This window comes from Hirundo rustica, chromosome 9 (genome assembly GCF_015227805.2).
Source record: "Hirundo rustica isolate bHirRus1 chromosome 9, bHirRus1.pri.v3, whole genome shotgun sequence".
In the NCBI taxonomy this organism is placed as follows: domain Eukaryota; kingdom Metazoa; phylum Chordata; class Aves; order Passeriformes; family Hirundinidae; genus Hirundo; species Hirundo rustica.
Genome location: NC_053458.1, coordinates 11,178,498 through 11,188,853, shown reverse-complemented (window position 1 = coordinate 11,188,853; position 10,356 = coordinate 11,178,498). Strand labels below are relative to the sequence as shown.

Below are 10,356 nucleotides of genomic sequence, written 5' to 3'. Positions count from 1 at the left end.
CTACTTGGTTTCTATTTGATTAGCATATCCTAAGCTTCCCTTCTCACAGCTTGATAAAAAAAGTAGCATGTGACTTAACAACTGTGCCTCCCTTTCCATTAGCAAAGCAAGAGCTGTTGTTCAGTCCCATTTTCTTCCTGCATTTTCCTGGAGATTTTCCAGCTGCTCAGACTAACGGTAATGATCCCTTCTGCTGTCATGAAACCTAGCCAGGAAGGAGGGGACATTGATCAGTCTGGGAATCCCATTCCCCTACTGACTTCAACATTCCTGCTACTCCTTTTTTTTTATTTTTCAACTCTTAAATTAATCCTTTTCTGTTTCCTTGATTCTTTTCAAAATGGTTACCCCTTTTTTTCCCACTGGATTACCAGTAAATCAGCTCTTCTGCAGCATGGTAAACTCTGCTGGTGCTGCTCTCTCTGAGGGAGGGGGTTCTGCAGCTGCCTTTTGGCGGTAAGATGTGACAGTGGCATCTTACTTGAGTGCCTGCCCGAACTTCTGCCACAGAAAGAGACAGCCCTGTTATGACTGGATGGCCCTAACCTATACACTAGAGCAGGAGCTACTTTATTTAATACCAAATACTTGCTGAATGTGTCAAACGTCTCCTAGCACTGCCAGCCTGGCTGCAGACTTCTTCTCACCTTGCTGCCTGGGAGCTGCTCCCTGGCTCTGGCACCCCTTCACCTCCAGCTGGGAGGAAATGAGCCACCTTCCAGGATCGGTGTGTGGCCAGAGGCCAGATCCTGCCCGAGCAGGGAGGGAGGGGTAGCACCTGCACACCAGCACAGCTCTGGAGCGTCTCCAAGAGCAGCAGCAGGTTTGCTGAGACGCCACCCAGCTGGGGAATGCACCTGCCCGGGCAGGAGGTGAGGGCTGCAGCCGGACCTCGGTGCTGCCGCAGCACCAGGAAGGGGAGCCTCACCTGGGTCTTGGCAGGCACTTGCAAGAGGAAAGGAAGAGATTTTCCCCGTGGGCTCCCTCGCTAGCTGGATCCAGTGGAAGGAAAACCAGGAAAAACCATCGCTGCCAGCTGGAGCAGGGAAGAGTGCTGGGTTGTCGCATGTGGGCAGCGTCTGCCGCAGGTGCGTGATCCCTTCCTCCCTGGGAGCTGTACGGGAAGGAACTTCAGCAGTATCTGCTGTCAGGTTTGAGGCTGCTTCAGACTTCCTTCTTAAGGGACCCTACTTCTTGTCTCCAATTCATTTCTTCCCTTTGCCATTGCTCTCAGCACATAATGCTTGTGAGTTTCTTGTTCCCTTGGAAATCCCAGGCCACGCTTGGCAGAGGTGCATCAGGAGAGGCTCTGCGGGGCCAGGATAATGGATGCCTGTTGAGCATGCAGAGAGGAAAGGGAACATGATATTTCACAATGGAGCGTGACAAAACTGTCTAGATCGGTGTACAAGGCAGCTGTGCACTGACGCTGTTACAACAAGCCCTCCACCATCCTTAAGTCCAGAGCCCCTGGCCTTGGGGAAAGGAAAGGACAGTCCACCATCTCCCAGGGCTTCCCTGGGGCTTCCCAAATGGAGTCCCATGGCAGGAGCACTGGTGGGACAGATGCTCACTTCTGGGAAAGCATTATCCATCTGTCAGGGGAGAGAGGGTGGCCTCTCCCCAGAGGTGCAGATCAGACTGTACAGGTTTGCACGGATTTTTAGCAGCCCAGGAAAGGAGGAGCATTGGGAATTGGTGGTTGGTGTGGCAGGCAATGGAGTGTGGATCTCTTGCTAGGATTTTGGGCGAGACAGATGGATGCCACATAAAAGCCCCATTACTCCCATTCCTTGCAGGTTCTTCTATCCCCAGTCCTGAGTCCTCAGAGAGGGAACCTTCCCACACAGTCACAAGTGCACAGACAGGCCTTGAGCACCTTGACACTCAGAGCTTCTGCTTTGTGCATTGGCAGTAATTCAGTTATAAAACAAGATACATGAGCTTTATTCTCTTTGAGTCTATAGGGAGTTACAACAGAATCAAATATGCTTAGGAAGCATTTCTTTACTGAAAAGATGGTCAAACACTGGAACACCCTTCCTAGAGAATTGGTTGATACCCCAAGCCTGTCAGTATTGAAGAGGCTTCTGGGCAATGCCCTAAAAAACATTCTTGAATTTGGTCAGCACTGAATTGGTCAGGCAGTTGGGCTACATGATCATTTAAGGTCCTTTTCCATTGAAATACAATAGAATAGGCAATACAATAGGCTAGAGTAGACAATACAATAGGCTAGAATAGACAAACTAGAATACAATCGACAGAATAGAATGTACTGTTTCAGTTGGAAGGGACATACAACAATTCAGGCCTGACTCTCTTGGTAAAGAAATGCTTCCTAAAGCATTGGAAATTGAAAAAGTTACATGAAATTATGGGAAAATGTTCATGCCTATTCTGGACTAAAGATTTTTGTGAGGCACAGAGTGGTGGCAAGTCCATCCTAAACAGGCTATGCACAGACCAGGCGAAGAAGCAAATAAGCTGCGATGGACTGGGAAAGCAGAGGACTGAGATGGCTTGGATTTGTTTGAGATTGTGAAGCTCTGTTGGCTCTCATCCACACTGCTCATGTAAATCATTTTATGTATTGTTATTTTATAGCAAATCCCGTTGGACTCTCCCAGTCTCCATGATGCTCACAAAGTCCACATAAAAGCTGCATAAAACCCTTCCAAGGCTGGAAGTACAAGGAAGTACTGCAGGAGCCTGTCCCATCCCCAGACTTCCCCTCCTGACCCCTGTGGGTAAGCATTGTTTTAAGGGATACCCTGGGTTCAAGGAGAGGAGGGAAGTTAGGAATATTTCAAGAGCCAAATTGTACGTGGCTCTGAAATTGAAGTGTTAATTAATATACAGTCTGTGGCCTATCTGTCAGATATCAGTCTGTCAGGCACAAAAATTTGTAAGTAAATAAATATATGCATGTATCATTCTGAGGCATTCAGCCTGTGTATATCTCCCACACCTGCAGCCAGGAGCACATTGATGATGACCCTCAATTTCCAGTTAAATGTTGTCAGAGGAGGGAAAGAAAAAAACAACCAACACAATGAAAAAGGAAAAACATGAATATCTTTGTTTTCCTGCATTCCCAGTGCTTTCCTGTTCTTCCTCCACAGCTGCCAGCCAGCAGTGGGGAAGGACAGCATGTCACTTTTTTCCTGAAATGTGCTCTTTGGACTTAAAGCATCGTGTGGCTTGTCCTCTCCTCCTTTTTCTCTTGCATACAGAGATGGGAGCACAGAAGGCGCTGGCTTTGGTAGAGAGTAAATGTAGAGATTAATGACCTGTGATCCACACTATCAAATACACCAATCTGATGGGCCAACTAGCTTGTTATGATCTGTCCCAGACCAGAGAGACCAGGTAGCCCAAAGATCACCAAAAGAAGGGCCAGCAGTTTTGGATGGCTGTCCTCCCTCATGGCAGAGCAGGCATCTATATTCCTTCCTTTCTCTCGGTCTGATCTGGGGAAAGTGATGTACTGCAGAGTGCCAAGAAAGCAGATCAGCAAAGAGGCTGTGAGATCTAAGTTCATCCCTTCTTCAAGGAGTGGTGGGTGACAGCCCAGGATAGGGCTGCTTTCGTGTAACATATAAAAATTGTTTTCTGAAGAGGGTGGGAGGCAACGCACCCAGCCTGAGGAATGAGAAATTGTAGCTAGATTTAAGGCGGAATGTTTTCATGGTGAGGGTGATTTAACTCTGGAATGATCCCTGAGGGGCTATAGATCCTCCACCCTTGGCACCGAAATGAATGGGGCCTTGACCTGCTCAGTCAGACTTTTAGGTGAACTCTGCTTTAAACAGATGACTTCACAAGATCTCATCCCACCTTAATTATTCTGTGATTCTAGGAGTAAAAATACTGTTACTAGCAGCGCAAACCCTCATGGTCTAGAGAAGCGAGTGTGGATGATTTTAGAGCAAAAGATTATGTTCCCAGAACATTTTCAAACAGACATAAGGAAACAGGAAAGCACACTTCAGTGGAAGCCTTTGCCTCTCCAAATCATTTGTTTAAAAGAGGTTAATGTAACACTGGGAAACTCTCCAAATAATTTGTTTAATAGAGGTTAATATAACACTGGGAAATACATGCTTGTAGAGGTGATGCCTCATTTTGTCCCTCATCCAGACGCTCATATAGGTTTTATTTTGCTCCCTTGTCCTTCTGAGCAAATAAAAAACTAAAATGGTTACATTTTTTAAAGTAAAATAATAATGCAGTGCTGTAGCTTGATTTTTGATCACATTTTCTCTCTTGTGGTTTACGATATTGTGGGTTTTTTGTTTACTGTTTAACTCACGTACCTTGGGTCAAACGGACACAGACTTTGCACTTCTCCAAGCTTTATGTTCCCTTAGTCCGAAATCTCAATCTAATCTACCAATTTGCTATCTACTGGCCTCACCCATTCACCGGTAAAGAGGAGATAAGGCACCTCTGTGCTTGGAGAAGAAAAGGCAGGAGGGAGCAATGTTTATCACCAAGATGCTTTGCACAGGCTGAGGAAACAACTCCAGACTCAATGTCCCCTTGCCTCTCAGTACTCTAATAGTGCCCCATGACATTCTCCCTCCTGGGCACTCGTGTCCTGGGCACACGCCGACAGCACAAGGTATCTGCTGTCTCCTGCAAAATCAAAGTGCATCCCAGTAGGCACAAACCAACATGGCTCAACCACAGCTCTTTTCTCTCTGTAACCGATGCTCTCTGATTGCTCTGGCCCCAGCCAGGAGCTGTAGGTCCCCCACGGGCCTCCCAGCACGGCCGCCCGCTCTGTAGCGCGGGTCTCCGTGCCGCGGCCATGGCTGCCCGCGCCCTGCCGTGCAGGAACGGCCCCGGGCGGCTCCCGGCGCGGGCGGCTCCCGGCCCGCGGACAGCCGTGCTCACAGACTTCCTGGACACGTGTGCCGCTGGCAGCGGGCCCCGGGCCACGTCCAAAGTGACCTCATGCTCCATCACAGCCGGGGAGTGACTCAGGAGGAGCTTGGCCTGACACTGTCAGGCGGTGTCTGGTTCGGGCACTCCCCACGCAATTGTCCTCCCTCTCCCCCCGCCCCGTGTTGGCCGGGCCCCGATGGAGCGGGTGTTGAGGTGTTTGCTGGCAGCAAGGGCATTGCTCTAAGGGGATGCAGTCTGTGGAGAACAGAGACAGGGAGAGCGACGGGAGGAAAGATCCCTGGTGTGTGCGGAGCTGCCGTGTGTGGAGGTCATAAATTGTCCCTGCCTGTGTGTAATGAGCCCTGAGCCCCAGTGCCGAGCAGGGTACAGAGTGTGTTTGACATGGGCTGATGGGCTCCTGAGAGCCATTTCTAGCAGGCAGGGTGGCTGTCCCCGCGCCCAGGAGAAGTGACACAGCTGTGGTACAGGGGACCTGAGTCAGTTCCTGTCCCTGCCATGGGCTCCTGCAGGACTCAGAGCACCTGTGGTGGTCAAGGGGGCGTTGTCCTGTCTTGGAGGTGACCAGATAGGCTGTTCTTGGGTCTCCAGGGTCTGTCCCATGTCTCTCAGGCTCAGTCATTCCTGACAAGCTCCCGTGCTGTCCTCTCCAGCACCTCTCCATGGTTTGGGTACTGGCTGTTCTAGATAGTCCCTGTGGTGCTGTGGGACCAGCTGGAGCACTCACATGCCAGGGAGGAACATTATGTGAGAGAAATGCAAGTGGTTTCCACTCTTAGTTCTAAAACTGTACCCAAAGAAGTATTGACAGAGACCAGGAGAGCAGGGACACAAGCCTGAGAACCACAAGTGGTGGGCTGAGACAAGGTGCTGTGCCCAGGGGAGCCCAGCTAAGCACAGCACCTCAGAGCCAATACTGCCCTTCCTCTGCTCCCCTCCAGTGCAAAGTGCTTCACAGACCAGCAGCAAGGAGAGCAAAATGTCAGGGTGCCAGGGCACAGCTAAGGGCTCTTTCCAGGGAAGTGCTAAGATCACTGGAGGTGTAGCTACCATATTTCTGTAGGGAATTTCTGAGGGGAAACCACTGGCAGTGCAGGGATCGGGACAGGGCTGAGAACATGCAACTATGGCAGCTCTCACTCTAGCAGCCACTGGAGTGGAAGGGTTAAACCCTGGCCCTGTCCCCCACCTCCCGTTCTGGGCAGCAGAGCCAGTTGGTGACAAGAGGCTGATGCTGATGAGGGAGCATGTGAAGCCAGAGCTGTGAATGGGGCTTTATCCCAGGAGGGACCTGCCTCTGCTCCATCCCTGCCCTGCTGCCAGCACCAGCTGCAGGCAGAGTCCTTCGGGCAGCAATGTGCCAGCAGCCTCTGAGCAGGGAACACGGCATTGGGGAGGCAGGAGATTCACCCTTGGGGCAAGCTGGGGCTCCCCCACAGCACATGGAGGTCTCTCAGGAACACATGCAGCTGATCTGTTCTCCAGCACACGGGGCTTCTGTGAGGGAAGCACAGTAAGGTCTGCAGGCCAGCCTGGAGCCACCAAGGCCCAGGGTTTGGCACAGGATTATTTGGTACAGGGGAGCGGGGTCTCTGTGTAATGATATCTTCTCTTCTTGACTTTTTCAGATGAAAGACAAAGGAAAGGAAGGAGACAGCCCTGGCTGTTCCCCTAGGGTGCTGCTCTGGGAACGCTCTGTCATGTTTCACAGCCCTGCCTCGGCGGTGGGCTCAACCCCAGTACATGGACCATAGCTCTCCAGGTGGGACCACTGCAAAAGGAAATTCCATCAGGATCCAAGGAATGAGACCAAGACATCACTGCTGGGGAAATGCTGCCGCCTTCACCGCTGCTGCATTGACCCTCCAATTGCTGTTAGGGTGCAAATTCATCTGTGCCACCTCTGTGCCCTCTTCACCCAGCTGCTCACCATGCCAGAGCTGGCAGAGCTGAGCAGCCCCCGCACTCCTGCGGATGCGGACCACATCCAGAGGAATATCTTGGAAGAGCATGTGGAGCTCTGGTGGTTCCAGGACCCCAAAAAGGCCATCCTGTGCTATGGGATGGCCGTGGTGCTGATCCTGGCCTGCGGGATTGGGGGCATAATCCTGCTGTACAGCACTAGCAGCCGGTCTGGAGAGTGGCGGCTCGCTGTGGGCACCACGCTCTGCCTCCTGGCCCTGCTCGTGCTGCTGAAGCAGCTGCTGAGCTCTGCAATCCAGGACATGAATTGCATCCGCAGCCGGGATCAGATCGAGCTCCTGAAGAGCGGGGGCTTCTCGGACTGCCTGGTGCTGCTGCTGAGCGCCCTGGTGCTGCTGGTCTGCGGGATGGTGCTCACCATCCTCTCCACCACCACCATGCAGCTCAGCCCAGCACGGCCGCTGGCCAGCATGTTCACCAGCGGGGTCATCCTCCTGACTGCTGGCAGTGCCATCCTCCTCTGCCTGCTGCTATACCTGCTGTGCACCTCCTGCCGCCGGGCGGCTCCTCGGAGCCTGGAGACTGGTGAGATCCGCGTCTTCACCATCTCTGGCCGCTTCGCTGGAAACAGGCGGCTTCCTCCCACCTCCAGCATGGCCAACCTGATCTGACCCAGGGCACTTCTGCGTGAGCTTTAGCGGATACAGCCTATCAGTGATGGCCTTTCCCCAAGGAAGGGCGAGAGCTGCAGTGTGCTTTGTGTTTCTGTTGGAGATGACTGGCATTTGCTTTGCCCCAGGCTGGTGGCGCAGCAAAGACTCTGGGTGCCTGGACGGGCTCTGACCTGGCTGGCATTTTATCTCCACAAAGCTTCCTGTGGCAGCTGCTGCCTGCCTGGCTGTGGCCCATGTTACAGAGTGAAGGTGAGCCTGTCCTGTACCCCTGGGGACCCCAGTACTTGCTTGGTTCCTGCAGTTCCTGGAACTGTATCAACGCTCTCCTGGCAGGAGAGGCTGTAATTGCAGGTGGTGTAAAACCAACCTGTGCTCTGTGCAGAGCCCCCAGCTCCTGAGTGAAGTAGAGCCTCTAGCAGCTGGTGAATGGCAGGAGATATTTTGCATGTCAGCAGGCACAAGGGAGCCTGGTGGGAGGTATGGCTGCAGGGGCTGCTCCCAAGAAATCATCGGTGTCTGTGGGAGTGAGGGTTGGATTTGCATAGGATTGTGTGTGCCAGAGCCACAGCATGGCTGGACCTCACATGAAATGCTGTTTGTGTTTGCAATGCCAAGATCTGTTCCAGTGTTACATTTCTGCAGCCCACCATCACCTGTGGTTTATCAAAGGGGTGATCAAGGCGTGTCAGTGTCAAGCCCTGATGGATTATCTGTGCTGGACTGTGTTGGGGCTCTGTTATCATGCCAGGGTCCTCCAGTTCCATGAGCCACAAACAGCAAGGTGCAGTTGCTGGGGGATGGTGATGGGATGCCCGAATCCTGGGGCTGGGGTTGCCCTTTGCAAAAGCTGTGCGAGGGGAGAGTGCTGTGCCCTCCCACAGGAGTTTCCTAGGCAGAGGCACCTCTGCTGCCAGGAGCCCTGCAGCTCATCCCAGTCCCTGCTTGTTTCCATGCTGCTTCTGTCTCCCAAGTGCTGCAGCTGCTGCAGGGCAGAAAAGTTCCTCTACTGTCATTTGGGCCTCAGCCGGAGCTTTTTTGGTGTTTTATCTCTACAAGGTGCCTTGTTTTATCACCAAGGTGTCTCTCCCAGAGGCAGACTAACAGTTCACCCCAGGAACTTTTCCTATGACCTAACTCTAATTTACCTGTCAAAATTCTCATTTCCCTCATAGACCTACTAACCCTTTCACTGCTGTTTCTATAGATATAGATCCCATCCTCCTACTGAAGATGCTTCTGCATGACCTTCTCTTCCTCCTAGTCAGTTGGTCAGAGCATGGTGTTAATAACACCAAGGTCACGGGTTTGAACCCCATCTGGGCCATTGCCTTAAGAGTTGGACTCTATGATCCTTCTGGGCCCCTTCCATCTCAGGCTGTTCTGTGATTCTTCATCCTCTTGCCTGCTCCCACCTTTCCTTCACCTGAGTTGCTCTGCCCCAGATGTTGATTTTGCTCATTATTTGCCAAGTTTCCTCTGCAATGGAACAAGACTGAGATATTGTTTCTTGATGTCTGGTAGCAAATTCATTTGGAATAGGATGGTAACTGATTCCCTTGCTAACAGCACAAATCACTGTCTGTGTTACACCTGGAGGCAGTGTCAGAGTCCACCATGAGCTGGTCAGTGAGGGCTTTACCCCTTCACAGCTCCAGACCAACCATCCCCAATGCAGTGAGGTCTCATGAGACCACATCTGTATTCATGTGCTCTTGCTCTGCTCCTGCTGACTTTCCTTTGCCTGAAGCCTTGGATTGTTTTCTCCAATGTACAGGTACATAATTTGGGCTTTTCTCTCTCTATCTCTGTTATTTCTACATTTTCCTTTGCCACTTTCACATTATCTATAGATTAAACTGCTGTTTCCTCTTCTCTTTGCATCTCCTCCCTTAATCTGCCCAAGAGCTCAGAAGGTGGTGGTGAGCTCAGAACCTCCTGTGCTAAATCTCTTCAATGCAGAGCTGTTCTTCCCCTCTGAGCTGTTTGGCCCCAGGTCCACCACAGACCCCTGTGTCTACACAGGAGGGGACAGGACAGGACAGAGCTGAATGGTTTTGCACTATCACCATTGCTGCTGCTCTGCACGTCTGTGTCAGTGCATGTGCAGTTATGCCAGGCTGCACCCCATCTGCCAGCACCAGTGGTCCAGCAGTGACTGCCAGCTGCACCAGCCCACACATGCTGACAGGCCACAGCTGCCTGCACACCAGCTGTTTTGCACATCTGGGCATTTCTGTGAAGAGGCGTGACTGTGCCCAGCTCACAGCTCTGTGCTCCCTGCATGTCAATGTGAATCCTGTCCCCTCCACAGCCCCTTCAAAATGTGCCCCAAGTGCCTATGAATTGTGCCAGAAAAGGGTGATTGACCGGACCAGACAGCAGCCCAAGGAGATAATGGCTGAGAACAGACCTGAAGATGGTGGTTGGGTGTCCAGCTGCCCAGAGGGACAGCCTGTGCTGCCCAATCACTGACTCCCCTCTGCAGCACAGGTGCTGGTTTGTTTCTTGGTTCCTGTGTTGTGTGTGGGCATACATAATAAAGTGTTAGAGAAGTCGATTGTGTTGAAGGCTGATACTTAAGTGCAGGCCTCTGCAGAGCGGGAGGTGTCAGGGCTTTTCACAGCTGGCCTCAGCCCAGGGCAGTAATCACAACAGTCCCTTGTGCGGCTGTGGTTTTGGATCACCGGCTAGTGTGGCAATGCCACCACAACCCCCAAAATGCATGTACTTCTTTCTTGAAATACAATTCCTGCCTCCAGATGCGTGTTAATCTCTCTCTGTTTTACAACCCAGACGTATCCAGAACCCCTTACCACTGCTCTGTGAACCTGAGACCTGACCATGCCCC

The 10,356-nt window shown here is 51.8% G+C and overlaps 2 protein-coding genes across 2 annotated transcripts in view; both read left to right on the top strand.

Moving 5' to 3' along the window:
* Positions 1-6,665: 6,665 nt before the first annotated feature.
* TMEM125 (transmembrane protein 125) lies at positions 6,666-10,065 on the top strand. Its single transcript, XM_040072429.2, has one exon. The coding sequence runs from the start codon at positions 6,843-6,845 to the stop codon at positions 7,503-7,505; it is 663 nt and encodes a 220-aa protein (XP_039928363.1). The 5' UTR covers positions 6,666-6,842; the 3' UTR covers positions 7,506-10,065.
* TIE1 (tyrosine kinase with immunoglobulin like and EGF like domains 1) overlaps positions 7,620-10,356 on the top strand; it is a 29,851-nt gene continuing 27,114 nt past the window's right edge. Inside the window, exon 1 of the mRNA XM_040072423.2 lies at positions 7,620-7,757. The gene's annotated coding sequence lies outside the window, so the exon portion shown is untranslated. The remainder of the gene's footprint in view (positions 7,758-10,356) is intronic.

Excerpts from the sequence above, each read along its gene's own strand:
- TMEM125 (XM_040072429.2), top strand. The coding sequence starts at position 6,843 with ATGCCAGAGCTGGCAGAGCTGAGCAGCCCCCGCACTCCTGCGGATGCG.